This window comes from Dipodomys ordii, unplaced genomic scaffold (assembly GCF_000151885.1).
Source record: "Dipodomys ordii isolate 6190 unplaced genomic scaffold, Dord_2.0 Scaffold5, whole genome shotgun sequence".
Taxonomy (NCBI): domain Eukaryota; kingdom Metazoa; phylum Chordata; class Mammalia; order Rodentia; family Heteromyidae; genus Dipodomys; species Dipodomys ordii.
The window spans coordinates 4,746,884-4,761,665 of NW_012267221.1; the positions used below are offsets into that span (position 1 = coordinate 4,746,884).

General features: G+C 36.9%; 1 protein-coding gene across 1 annotated transcript in view; it reads right to left on the reverse strand.

Annotated features, from left to right (window-relative positions):
* The window catches only part of Neb (nebulin), a 212,880-nt gene that overhangs the window by 103,779 nt on the left and 94,319 nt on the right, over window positions 1-14,782 (reverse strand). Inside the window, exons 62-70 of the mRNA XM_013027220.1 lie at window positions 14,699-14,780; window positions 14,070-14,174; window positions 12,445-12,552; window positions 10,942-11,253; window positions 10,216-10,419; window positions 9,427-9,531; window positions 3,460-3,567; window positions 2,298-2,609; window positions 616-819 (exon numbers count right to left, since the gene is read on the reverse strand). Coding sequence (XP_012882674.1) covers window positions 616-819; window positions 2,298-2,609; window positions 3,460-3,567; window positions 9,427-9,531; window positions 10,216-10,419; window positions 10,942-11,253; window positions 12,445-12,552; window positions 14,070-14,174; window positions 14,699-14,780 — 1,540 coding nt within the window. The remainder of the gene's footprint in view (window positions 1-615; window positions 820-2,297; window positions 2,610-3,459; window positions 3,568-9,426; window positions 9,532-10,215; window positions 10,420-10,941; window positions 11,254-12,444; window positions 12,553-14,069; window positions 14,175-14,698; window positions 14,781-14,782) is intronic.

The following is a 14,782-nucleotide window of genomic DNA, read 5'->3' on the forward strand; positions in this document are numbered from 1 at the left end:
TCCGGCTTTTTTCTTTTTGCTTATGTGGTGCTGAGGAATCGAACCCAGGGCCTCGAGCATGCAAGGCAAGCGCTCTACCACTGAGCCACCTTCCCAGCTCAAATTTATTAAAGCTCTATAAATTCCTTCTTTTGTTCCTTATTAAATTCTTTAATTCTTTAGTTGTTAAAGAATTTAACAGCTTTGAAAAGTATAATTGGGTTGTAGTATCAAAATATGTTTGGAAAGAATTATCTCATAGCAGTCTTTTGTTGTTGTTGTTGTTGGTCATGGGGCCTGAACTCTGGGCCTGGGTGCTGTCCCTCAGCTGTTCAGCTCAAGGCTAGTACTCTACCACTTAAGCCATAGCACCACTTCTGGTTTTTCTATTATGTGATGCTGAGGAATCAAACCCAGGGCCTCATGCATGCAAGGCAAGCACTCTACCACTGAGCCACCTTCCCAGCCCCTTTCATAGCACTCTTCACATTAGTTTAATATTTTTAAATATTGCTAAAAAACTGACATTTTTGAAAGTAATATAAACTTTAGAGTGATCTTCAAATACAATAGTTTTGTTGGAATTTTTACCTTGTTCTCTGCTTACTTCTTATCGCTAATGGAGGAGACTCTCACCTTATTCATATTTATTGCATTGTTCTTGGCCAGCACCTGCTCCAAAGAGTCAGTAATACTGGTAAATTTCAATGTGTCTGGACGCTGACGGTAGATATTATCACTGAGGATCTCTGTGGCCCTCTTGGCTTTAACAACTTCCAAGGAACCAATTGGAACCCAGCCAATGCCTTTCATCCATTCCAGATCCGCCTTATACACATTCTGAAGATCAACAGAGAAGAACTATCTATTAATTACTGCTTCCGATTCATGAAATAAAAAGTACTAATGAACGGACAGAATTCCTAGCATGGTCAATCACTCATCTGCACAATATTATTATTAAGTATATACATATATATTTTTTAGAAATTTTTTGTTATAGAGGATTTCATCACGAATGATAAAAGCCTTATTAATTAATTAATTAATTTTAATACCAGTCATGGTGCTTCAGCTTTTGGGTCTGGGCACTGTCTCTGAGCTTCTTTTGTTTAAAGTTAGCACTCTATCACTTGAGCCACAGCTCCAATTAAGCTTTTTATAAGTAGTTTATTGGAGATAAGAGCCCCACAGACTTTTCATGCCCAAGCTGGCTTCAAACTGGGATCCTCAGCCTCCCAAGTATCTAAGATTACAGAGTGAGTCACCAGAACCAGGCTTGAAAGCCTTTTTGAAAGACACAGTGCTGCCCTTGAGTGGATCACAAGATTTTTACACAGGGGCAATATTTCATTAGCCTTTGGAAAAATGTGCCTCATAAAACCATATGCACAGGCCAATGATATATGAGCACTGCAATCACAAAACTCTCTTGCCTTAATTTTCATCTTGAAGATTTATAAAAATTAAGAACAAAATATACTAAATATGAAAAGAAAATGTGCTATCATAAAGATACTGTGTATTTATTTAGTTTATTTTACCATGCCAATAGGGCATGGCAGGTGTTAAGTATTCAATGATTGTATTTAAAATAAACACAAACCAAGAATGTCTTAGTATTTTCTTGTTAGTAAATATAAAATGTGACCATTTATTAAGTAATACAACAAAATACACTATCCATTCTTTCCATACTGCTCTGCTAACACACATACATTTCCAGCTCTTTAGACAAGTTGACAGAGCTATAGTGTGTGTGTGTGTGTGTGTGTGTGTGTGTGTGTGTGTGTGTGTGTATGCTATTATTAGGGTTTTAAATCTAGGTCTAAATGCTGTCCCTCAGTTTTATCACTCTAAGTTAGTGCTCTACCACTTGAGTCACAGCTCTACTCTATTTCTGGCTTTTTGGTGGTTAATTGGAGATAAGAGTCTCATGGACATTATTGCCTGAGCTGGCTTTGAATCATGATCCTCAGAGCTTAGCCTCCTGAGAGTAACTAGGATTACAGGTATGAGCTACCAGCTTGACAATGATATACAAATTGTATTTGATTCCAAGAAAGCCTGAATGACTAAAAAATACATACCTATATAGAATTAATAATATATATTTCCTTCTTTGCATATAACTTTTAGAAGGGAAAACATATTGAAACATATTATAGTATTTCCAATGGAAACTCCTTTCAGACATTGTACATTGCTTGAAATATACAGATTCCAGTCCCTTGGCACCAATCTAGTGCCAGTCCATTGGCACTGAAAGGCAAGCCTCTGACCTTTTAGCATGAAGAGCCAGCATTAGGGATACTCACATCACTCTGGAGTTCATATGCTTTCCGTGCCTGAATGACATCATTCTGGTCAGGCAGGCAGGTCCATTCATGTAGAAGATGTTTGTAGTCCACATCACTGACCAAGGTCTGACATTTCTTGGCCAAAACAATACCAAGCATGTCTACTGGGCTGCTGTACCTTGTCTTGTATTTCTCAAATTCTTTCTTGTACTCACGGTCGCTCTGTACTTTGGCAATGTGCAGGGACCACATCATCTTGGGGTCGTCATGTATTGCACGGGCACCAATGTGGTGACCCAACTGTTTACGATAGGCTTCTTTGTATTTGTACTGCAAGAGCAAACAGAACATAAGGAAGAGGCATTGAGGGCTGGTCCCTGCTGTTCTTTCTGTAGGATGCTTTTCTCTACAAGCCTTAATTGGAGGTTTTCTCAGCTGAGCTGCAGGAATACTACACATTGGAGAATGCTTACTCCTGAAGCCTTTGGTGGTGTGATTCTTAACACATTTTAACTGAACTCTCTGACAATGCCTTACACATGCCAGAGAATCATGTCCTAGCAACAAGTAATAAAGCTGCAGAATGAAAGGGACAGGCCAATCATAGAGACAAGCGATGACAGTGCCTCAGAAGTTTTCACATGAGTGAGAAACAGGCACACATGCATTTACACGGCTCATTAAAATTGTTTTTCTTTTTTTTTTAAGGATAGATGAAGAAATAGTTTCTTCTATAATCCAGGAAGGGTAGTTTAAAAATGGGTAATTTTTGTGATTTAATGGGTATTGAATTTTAGTTTTGCAAGATAAAAAATAGCTGAAGATCGATTACACAACAACTAATTCGATTCGTGCCTAGCATCTTTGCTTTGAGTATATCCCAAGCAGAGCTCATGAGAATTTAGGACTCACTCAATAGATGCCCATACAATTGTGAGACATTCACTTCCACTAAGCAGAGGCCAAAAGACATACACTGCAATCGAGACGTGGATACCCTGAGGCCTGTGATCTTTGGCAAGGTATTTAATGACTTAAGTCCCAACTTATTTGCCTATGTGACAGAGGGTGTTAAGGTGGATGATGACTGAAGAGACTGCCTTCTAGGTTCCAGTAATGTGATTCTCTAAGCATGTGGCTGGCCCAACAGTCAATAATCAGTGACTGGATCAATTCTTACATCACTGGCAATGTCCCTGGAGGCCTTGGCAGCTACGATAGGAATGGCATCGCTTCTCAAGTCATAGCCTTCTTTCTTGGCTTCTTCCATGGCCTGGCGGTAGAGGCTCTGAGGAGAGAAGTAGTAGTTTTTAGATGGAGAACTCACGAATTTGCTCCCAAACTTTATTTCTGTCAAAAATAGAACATGGACGTTACATGTTTGATGCATTTTTAACACCACAGCTTCGCCTTATAAAACTCCTTGTAGATTTTAGACATTAAATTGATGACTCTTAATTTTTTTTATTTTTTTAGCATTTGCTCTTTTCATAAAACCATCAAGAAATTCTACTGCAGTCAACTCCAGGCTTGAATGAGGAACAATTTTGTTACGTCATTACCTGATGAGATATACCACCACCACTAGGGAAATGTGTCCATCATCAAAGCAATGCTGAACTGCTGCTTCTGAGTTGCTCTGCATATATTTATTTGCTCCCCCCTCATGTGTATCATCTGCTGGAAACTGTTAACAGGCCCAGGGATAGCAGGTACCAGCGATCAATGAATCACAAAAGCAACAATGCTAAGGTTCTATTTGTTTCTATTGTCTTTGCACTGGGAAGGCACCAGTGCTGGATTCTATAAAAGGGCAGACACAGACAGACGGCAAAACATGGGGGTGTCTTGGGACATGGTCTGAACCATACGTCAACAAATCATCAACACCAATATTCTTTAGCCTTTTTTTTTTTAGCTTTAAACAAATCTGTTTTCAACAACCTTTTCTGTTTTCTACAAACTTTTAAAACATGAAATCTAAAATAATGGCTAATATTGGTAGTCAATAATCAAAACAAGGTTTTCTTCAGAAAATGTTCTTTTATACAAGTTCTTGCTATGTAGTCAGGCTGGCCTAAAATTCACAGTACTCCTCCTGAGTAGTGATATTATAGCAATACACCACTATGCCCAGAAAAATATAATTTATAAAATAAATTTTGAACTTAATAAATAAAAATGTATTGCATACCTTCTTTTTTTTTTTTTTTGGGTCCGGTCATGGAGCCCGAACTCTGGGCCTGGGCACTGTCCCTCAGCTCTTCAGCTCAAGGCTAGCGCTCTACCACTTGAGCCACAGCGCCACTTCTGGCTTTTTTCTTTTTGCTTAGGAATCGAACTCAGGGCCTCAGGCGTGCAAGGCAAGCACTCTACCACTGAGCCACCTTCCCAGCCCTGTATTGCATATCTTAAAGAGATTTTTAAAATTTTTATTTTATTGTAAAGATGCTGTACAGAGGAGAAGGTAATGAGTACATTAGTTGGCTATCATTGTTACCCTCTCCTCTGTTTTTCTCCTACTATCCCTTCCCTCGCCCACATCCCCTAATCCTCCCCTATCCCCAAGCTGTAAGATTCAATTTTCAGTATACTGTTGTGTGAGTATCATTGTTGCAATGGGTCATCCTGTGTCCTTGTTCCAGCATTTTGTTATCCCCTTCTCCTCCCCAGATTGCATAAATGTATATACATGATGCAGGGCACTGAAATCAAGTACAGTGACAACAGGGATATACCATGGTGGAAGAACATAAAAAGAAACCAAAAAAATTGCATAGTACATTAAGAACAACAACAACAACAACAAAGAAAAACCTTTGCTAAGCATCATATTTCTTTTTTTTTTTTTTCAGTTGTGGAGCTTGAACTCTGGGCCTGGGTGCTGTCTCTCAGCTTTTCAGCTCAAGGAGAGCACTCTGCCACTTGAGCCACAACCCCACATCTGGTTTTCTGGTGGTTAATTGGAGTCTCATGGACTTTTCTGCCTTGGCTGGCTTTGAACCTCGATCATCATATCTCAACCTCCTGAGTAGCTAGGATTACAGGCCTGAGCCACTGGTGCATGGCTACTTAAAAAGATTTTTTATGACTTGAAGGAGCTCATGGTGCATTGATTTAAAAAGATTTTTATGGCACAAATTGGTTAGCAATTTTGTTCTTAATTTTCTCATTTATGCTCACAGTAACTACTGGGACAGATATACCTTTTTTTTCTTTTAAAAAATAGTCGACATAATCATATTCAGTACAATATATTTTAATATATGTTTTTATATTTTTAAGTGCATATTTTGTTATTTTGGAAATTTTCAAGCCTGTAAGAAAATTATAAGAATGATACACTGAAGATCCAACTGCCAATTTATGCACATTTTTGTCATATTTTGTAGCACTCTCCTGCTCTCCATCTTTATGTGTTTATTACCTGTACTTCTTTTTTATCCTTCTTCCTCTCCCACTCTTGGTAATGGTACTCGGATTTGAACTCAGGGCCTGTGTTTGCTGACTTTGCTTGCTTGGCTAGTGCTCTACTACTTGTGCCACACCTGCCACTGGATTTTGCTGATTAATTTGGAGATGAAATCTAGTAAACTATTTTTCCCTAGTTAGCTTCAAACTGTGACTGTTGTGGTCTCAGCCTCTTGAGGAGCTAGAATTATTGGCATTAGCACTGGTGCTTGGCTTTTACTTACTTTCAATTGTTGAACTAATTAAGAAAAAATTATAGACATGAAGGTTGCTTATAAATGCTTCATCATGTATCTCTGAAAATAGTTTACAATGTTATTGTCTACTAAACTGATTATTTAGAGCTTTTAACCAATTGTTTCAACAGTGTCCTTTATATCCATATAGAATTCAATTCAAGAGTGAGTACAAGTTCCAGTTTTTGGTCTATTTTCTCCTCATCTCTATATAGTGCTTATCCTATTTTAAGACGATGGCAAATGTCTGTGGAAGGGGGAAGGAGGCTTGAAAGGCAGAAGTACTTCAGGCAGAATATATTGGTGGAAGTTGAAGGCACTTTAATCATTAGGGCTTTATCTTTTTTATTTGTACTATTCAGTTACTTTTCAGTAAACACAAAATCTCAAATGTAAGAAAAGTTATTAAAAAGAGTGACAAAAACAAAGTTAAATGATGCATTTTAATGCCCCATTTAAAAATTATATTGAGTTAAGAATGATGGACTAATATCTGAATTTTAAATATGGTACAGAGGCATTAAGAGATGCTATTGTATATTTTTATTGTAAAAATAGTGTACAGAGGGGGTTACAGTTATAGGAGTAAGGTAATGAGGACATTTCCTATCGAGCATTGTTGCCTCCTCCGCTATTATATATTTGTAATGTAGATTATTAGGCTATGATAGTTTAATATTCTTTTTAAGGTAATAGTTTATAAGAAAATGTTGAAGTAAAAATAAGAATACATTGGGTATTTTCAGATAAAATTCAAAGTTATTTTTCTTAAATTTCCTTTATAACAGGGAAACCAAATACTTCATCTATTATAATTTCCTATTGCTGCATAAATGATCAAATATGTCTTCAAAGTATAACTGGAGGGAAATGTGTTCAAATCACTCCCTTGTTCTAGGCCAAATTTCTTAATTCTTTCAACATTTAGAGGAGAAATATTGTTTCAGATAGCATAATTATCATTATCTTCGAGGCAATATTTTAAAGTTTATTTAGTATGTTTTTTTTAATTCAGGAGAAGTAAAAGAGGTAATAAGGCTCCAAAAGGAAAAAAAAACAGGCATTTTTAAATTTATTTTACATTTATGGAGTAAAGTATGGGATCCAGATACTATTAACAATATATTGAGAAGCAAAATTCACACAGGGCATTCTGAAACCTAACCTTCAGAAAACAACTCTTAGGGAATTAACATAATCTTGCAATTTTAATGAAAGTAAATCTAGCTGAAGGTTTTTGAAATTAACAGCAACAAAAAAATAAGCCCATTATCCTCTTGGCAGTCTGAAAAGAAACCCTACCTCAACACGAACTTGAGGTAAATAAGAGAGAGGCTTAAGAGCTTCTGGTATAGTCTAGAATAGAAGCCAACTCCATCTGTTTTAGTTTAAGTCAGACGTCTCTGGCGAAGTGAATCTCACAGAAAGATTCTATAGCCAAAAGAGAATTGCTCATTTCAAAGAGACTGAAGCTAAAGCCAATCAAATATTTATGACTAGCTTTATCCTTGGTTCTATTCTGCAGTGTTGAACAACAACAAAAAATCATACCTGCTTTTATTTTATTTGTCAAGGTTATGCAATAGAAGTGTGCCACCTAATTAGGCCTCCAACAGGCAAAAGTAATTAAAGAGTAATACAATAAATTTGCCCAAATCTTGAGAACAAATATCTAAATTTTCAAATGCTGTCAAGCCCTCTCCACCCAAAAATAAGTCTGCCAGCTGACATCAAAATGTAAGAAATCAGGATTCTTAAATTGATAAGGTAACTTCTTGACTTAGGCATGATTGACTAAGGCACAAATGCATTTTTTGGACTGCAAAGCTTATTTTTTTCTCTTAGACTGTCATTAACCAATCAATTTCAATGACAAATTTAGCAAGATTAAGACAGGTCATAAAAGAACTTTTTTTCATAGTCCTTGACCAATGTGAAAGAATCCTCATTTCAAGCTGTGAACCAGCAGCTTAGGCCTAAAATCCTAGCTACTAGGATGTTGAGGTCTAAGGATCACAATTCAAAGCCAGCCCAAGTAGAAAGTCTGTGAGACTCACATCTCCAATCAAATCATAGAAAAATCCAAAATGGTGCTATGGCTCATGATTGCTAGCCTGAGCACTCTAGGGATAGTGCCCAAGCCCAGAGTTCAAGCCTCAGGATGGGAGAAAAAAAAATCTCATTTCAGTTCTTGTTAATAAACCTCAAGTTAAAAAAAAAAACCTCAAGTTACTTTGAGTATATTAAGCCAATATAAATCTTCATTGTGACTTGAGAATAAAGAGAAAAAAAATAAAGTTTATTAAGTGAGTATTTTGCACCAGTCTCTTTTCTAGGCATATATATTTCACTTCACTTTGTCATCACAAAAGAATTTCAAGTCAAAGATTTTTTCCCACTTTATAATTGAGGTAATTAAGGACATGTTCAAATAGAATAATTTTCAAACAAGTTCTAACTTGATAAATAGCAATAGTTGTCTTAAACTAAAATGACCACATAGTTCAGTCATTAATATTTAACTATTAGGAATTTTTTCCTCCTGTGGTATAGGCACTCAATCTACCTTTTCCTGTGTGTGTGTGTGTGTGTGTGTGTGTGTGTGTGTGTGTGTGCGTGCGTGCTGGTCCTGGGGCTTGAACTCAGGACCAGAGCTTTTCTTGCTCAAGGTTAGGGCTCTACCACTTGAACCACAGTTCCACTTCCAGCTTTTGGTGGTCAATTGGATATAACAGTCTTGTGGACTTTCTTGTCTAGCCTGGTTTTGTATTGTGATCCTCAGATCTCAGCCTCCTAAGAAGCTAGGATTACAGGTGTGAGCCACTGGTACTCAGCTATCTACCTTTTCTTTGTTTTGTTTTTTGTTTTTTTTTTGTTGTTTTGGTTTTTTTTACTGGTCATGGGGCTTGAACTCTGGGCCTGGGTGCTGTCCCCAGCTTTTCAGCTCAAGGGTAGGGCTCTACCACTTGAACCACAGCACCACTTCCGGTTCTGAGTGGTTTATTGGAGATAGTTTATTGGAGATAGACTTTTCCTGCCTTGGCTGGCTTTGACCACGATCCTCGATCCTCGGATCTCAGCCTCCTGAGTAGCTAGGATTATAGGCTTGAGCCACCAGTGCCCAGCTTCTACCTATTTTTATTTTTTCTACCTATTTTTTAATATAATGGTATCTATATTCAAAGTAAGATAATGAGCATCAAAATAAAACTAAGCTGGAAAAGGGTGATACCGATGCATTGTATCTATAAGCTGCTTTGTTAAATGGCAACTCCTTTGTACAACTAAAGGTGATTATTTAAAAAGAGAAAAAGAAAATAAAGCCCCCAAGCAAAACTAAACTAATTGGTCTATACAATGATTCAAATTCCTGACTGACATTCCTACATTAGCAAAGATGGATAGTGGCCACAAGAAACAAAGAAACCAAAGGGTCTTACCTCACTGTAGTTTATTTTGTTCTGTCTTGCCAACATAATTTCCGGTGTGTCTGGCATAATATGGATCTGGGTCTTGTCTTTGTCCCAGGCTTCTGTGTATAAGCGCTGTGAAAGATGAGAAGGTTAATGAACTAGAAACAAAATTTTGTTATAAACCAGAGTGTTTCATGCAAGCGGTCCTGGAAACACTGACAGCCAGCCTCTGCTACCTGTGCTGTGTGAGATAGACATTCTTTTCAACCTTGTTGATTTTATGGTTTACTGTAACTAAATGAAAATGTACACTAAGGAAAAACATGTAAACATAAAACAAATACATGTGCATTATGAAGTCTCCCACACCTGTATTAAATTAAAGGTATTTCCCAAGCATGCTCATGTATCCATGTTGGCTACAGTAACAAATCCTTCCTGTGATTTTGTTTGGGCTTGTTAGTTACTAACTGAAAATATAGCTGGATATGCCATTTCTAGATTTTCATCATATTTATTTGTTCTATGCTCCCATAGGAAATAAAGCTTGATATCAAACGATGTATAATGCTAAGAGACTTCAAACAATTTGAGCCCTAAGCAGTTATCCTATTCATAGTGGGTATTATACAAAAGATACCAAAGCAGAAATTCTCCTGCTTGTATTTGGAATTCTGACATAAAGCAATAGAGAACTCAACCAAGTCATTATTTTTAATAGCAATTTAATTAGATGAAATAAGAAACCTAACCTAATCATAATCATTCAAAATGACATAAAGGCCTGTTTTATTTTCCCCTAGGTTGGGAGCTCACCTTGTTCATGTTGAGAGCATTGTTTTTGGCCAGCACCTGTTCCAGAGAGTCCGTCACACTGGTGAACTTCAGCTTGTCTGGAGGCTGGCGGTAGATGTTATCACTCAGGATCTCCGTGGCTCTCTTGCACTTGACCACATCCAGAGACCCAATGGGGACCCAGCCAATGCCCCTCATCCACTGAAGATCGGACTTGTAAATGTTCTGCAGAGATAGAGCACAGAAGCAAGTATTACGGAAGTTGTTATATCAAGTGATTTAAAAAATGCAAGTGATAGAAAAACTTAAACTTTATTGTCCATGCCTTAAAATAAAAGGAAAATTGGACTTAATCTCAAGATACTGCTTTTTTTGGTGTATGCCAGTCCTAGGGCCTGAGCGTTGTCCCTGAGCCTTTTTGCTCAGGGCTAACACTTTACCACTTGAACCAGGGCTCCACTCCTGGAATTTTTTGCATAGTTTATTAGAGATAGGAGTCTCAGGGACTTTCTTGCCTATGCCAGCTTCAAACCATGATCCTCCAATCTTAGTCTCAGTAGCTAAAATTACACTGTGAGCCACCAGAGTTCAGCTCTGAACTATCTTTTTTAAATCAAATAAGGGGCATTAAAATATGAGGAACAGAGATAAGACAGGGCAACCCTTTGAGGACTCCAGCTTGAGATGTCTATGTATTGCTATGCATCACTGCCATGAGTCTGGTTATCATGGATCTCAGGCACTCACATCGCTCTGGAGGTCATAGGCCTGTCGAGCATGGATGACATCATTCTGGTCCGGCAGGCACGTCCACTGGTGCAGGTAGTGTCTATAATCCGCATCACTGACTAAAGTCTGGCACTTCTTAGCCAGCACCACCCCCAGCATGTCCACTGGGCTGCTGTACTTGGTCTTCCACTTCTCAAAGTCCTTCTTGTATTCCCTGTCACTCTGGATCTTGGCCACATGCATGGACCACATCATCTTGGGGTCATCTTTAATGTCCCGAGCTCCAATGTGGTGGCCTAGTTGCTTGCGGTAACCATCTTTATATTTGTACTGAAAGAAAAGTGGTGTTTCAAAAACAAAAAAATGAATAAAGTAAAGAATTTAATTACTTTAAAACTTCATTGTTTTAATATTGTTAACTTGAAGAGAAATGGAATATCTAAATATCTCAACTCTTTAACCTAAATTCTGATTAGTCTTCACAACAATAATCTAATGGGAAGATAGGTCGAATTATATAATCTTAGGGCTTGCAGACCTAAGTTAATGAAAATAAAGGCAGCAACACTTTTCAGAAAATGAATCATTATTGGTTTGATGTATTTTCCTCATCTTGTGCTAGTGAAGTAACCAACCCAGAAATCTTTCATGTATGTGATTTTGGGAACATTATTTCCTGAATCAGCAGATATCATTTCCTGGCTACTTAGCCCTCCCATGCGCCCTCCCATATATGGCTCTGATAACTTTCTCTGGGTTATTAGAGTCCTTGAAATTGACTGGACCTTGTCTCTGATCCTCATGCCCTGCTCTGTTGGAGATCAAATTAGGCTGTGTTTTGCCTACAATTCCTTAAATGAAAAAAAAAAAAACTATACCTGAGCAGGAGAACATTTTATTGGTGGGATAAAAAGAGCTGACTCGATACTTTCTCTCTAGGCAAGACTATCACACACATCCTAATATATGTTTACATTGGTCTAAATTCTCTACCAAAGAGGCCGCTTCTTTCAGAGACTGCAGAAACCTCAAGTTCACCATTCTTTCTTTTGGTTGTCTTTGTATTTTATTTTGAAAGAACTGAAAAGGGAGGATATCAGATGAGTTTTTCAAAGAAAAGGTGTGCAAAAATATAGATTATGTTTTGGGTAAAATGTGAATTTTTCCAGCCTGTGCTAAAGCAGGTCTTTACTGGTGTTGAACCAATGTGTGTAACCAAGCTATGCCTCTTCTAATAGTTCCTTATTTCCATAAGGCTCCATGCTCAAAATATGAAGGTAAATTTTCCAAAACTATACATATAAAAAGTATAGATTTGGATTCAATTTTATATCACAGTTAAGATACTTCCTCCCCTAATGAGAGCTAGATTATTTTGAGTTAAAATATGTGTTTTTTTAAGAAAAAAAATTGATTAGAAAAAACAAGTCAATGTTGCTATAACTGGCATCTGGATTCTTCTTGATTAGCGATAAGCTTTCTCCTTACTCCGTTAATCCATATAAATATCTAGATACTCACATCACTGGCAATATCTCTTGAGGCCTTGGCTGCCACAATTGGGATGGCATCAACTCGCAAGTCATAGCCTTTCTGCTTTGCCTCTTCATTGGCGAGTTTATACAGACTCTAGAGAAAGAGATTCAAAGAGTTAAAGGAAAAGATCGGACAGCAACAATTTGGAGGGCACTCAGTGACTCACAACATAATTCATAAAGGAAAAGAAGTGGAAACAATCTAAGTTTCTGTAAACAGTGAAAAGTAAATAAATTACATTATATTATACCCCCCAAAAAACCCTAGCATTAGAAGTAAATGTGATATAAGAATGGATATTAATCTATATTGATATATTAATCTATTTCATATGCATTATTACAGATAAAGATATAATTTGCAGATTAATATATATCAATATACATCAATACACCCTAATATAGATTCATAGACAAAGCATCAATTCATACATATAAATGGAAAGGAAATGACAGAACAATATGTTTATATTATGCATTCATGTATAAAATATACATACTTTTTTGGATTGGACTGTGATTTGAAGGCATTTGTTAGACAGGGGCTCTATTGCTTGAGTGTAACCTCTAGCCTTAAGATATATACTCATTCATTTTTTTTACTACTTCAAACGTTATAAAAATTAAGTAACATTTTTATAATATTTTAAAAAACCTAATGCATAATTTAAAACACAGTTAATGTGGCTATAAGCTCAACTTTAATATTCTAAATTGTAGTTACATAAGATTATAAAACCTGTATCTATAAAATTGAGTTTTACTTGAAACATAACTATTTTTCAGTGTTCTGATAGAAAACACTTCTTCCTCACCTTGAGCACTTTCATGTAAAGAAGCTTGATTATTTACCTTTGTCTCTCTTATTCGCTCTGCCCTGAAGAGGTACAGTGACTTGCTGACTTATCTGACTGGTGGGGATGGAGTTAGTGGACATGCTCAGAGCCGTTCAGCTCTCCTCATCTTCCTTTGGAAACCAGCTTCATACCTTGTAAGCTGGGCCTCACTCACCTCTATGAGGGTGTGGAGCAGATTGAATGTCCCCATGTAGCTGATACCTGGGCAGAAAACCCTATCTTTTATGTGTACTTAGCAGGCTCACTTGGCTTTCACAAAATATGTTCCTTAATCTACTTTTAGTATACAAAAAGGGGGAGATTTTGACTTATATTTCTACTTCTTTGTTTTATATCTAAGTTTTATTCAACACCTGTGTGGGGAATTGGTATACCTCATTGGTAGGATTGCCAGATTTAGCAAATGAAAATAGAGTATATTCAGTTGAATTTGAATTTTAGGAAAATAAAAAGACTGCTTTAGTATCAATGAGACAGTCCTTTATCTAGTGATCATTAGTTCTTGAAAAGTTCAAAGTACTACTCAGTTTCACTAAAACTGTAGAAATAGCTGTAAACTGAAAACATAATGTGATGAGTTTGCCTGCAGAATTCTATGAAATACAATATTTAACCCAATGAGTGAAAAGTTGAGTAGGTGTTTGAGCCATAGTTACCATGGCAGTTGGATCCAAGAGTTTCCATAAAATCAAGTATAAAAAAAAAAACAATGATGCCAGCATAGTCAGTATAACAGCACAATTTTTGTCCTTACCTCACTGTAGTTGATTTTGTTCTGCCTTGCCAACATGATCTCTGGTGTATCAGGCATTATGTGAATTTGAGTCTTGTCTTTTTCCCAGGCTTCAGTGTATAAACGCTATAAAAAAAGATTTGATTGAAAAATCATTGGGACAAGGACTACAAAAAAATCATATTAAAGCAGGGTTATTATTGATCTACTTAGAAAAAAATAAATCATATTTGGATGGAAGGTATTCCATTAGAGATTCAAGTCTTATTGCTAGTTATCAAGGTTAAAACTCCATAATGACAATTTACCAGAAATGGGGAAAACCCTGGCCCAAAAGCTGTGTGAAACCCACAGAACCCACAGAATTATTTAGTACATGAGGAAACAAGCATACATGCTTGTTTCCTCTTGTGAGCTATCTGCAGCCTGTTAACCTATATTGATCATTTGTCATTTTGTGTCTACAATTTATTTTACAAATAAATATCTAAATGGCTGCTGGCGGAAAGTTTCCCATCTCTGACTCAAAAGATTTTAAGTATGTATTTGAATGTGATCCTGTTCCTACATGGATAATTTTGAATCCATAGTTGCTAAAGCTTAACAACATTTCTGGAATCTTAGGAGGTTGAGGGTGGCTGGGAGCTCACCTTGTTCATGTTGAGAGCATTGTTTTTGGCCAGCACCTGTTCCAGAGAGTCCGTCACACTGGTGAACTTCAGCTTGTCTGGAGG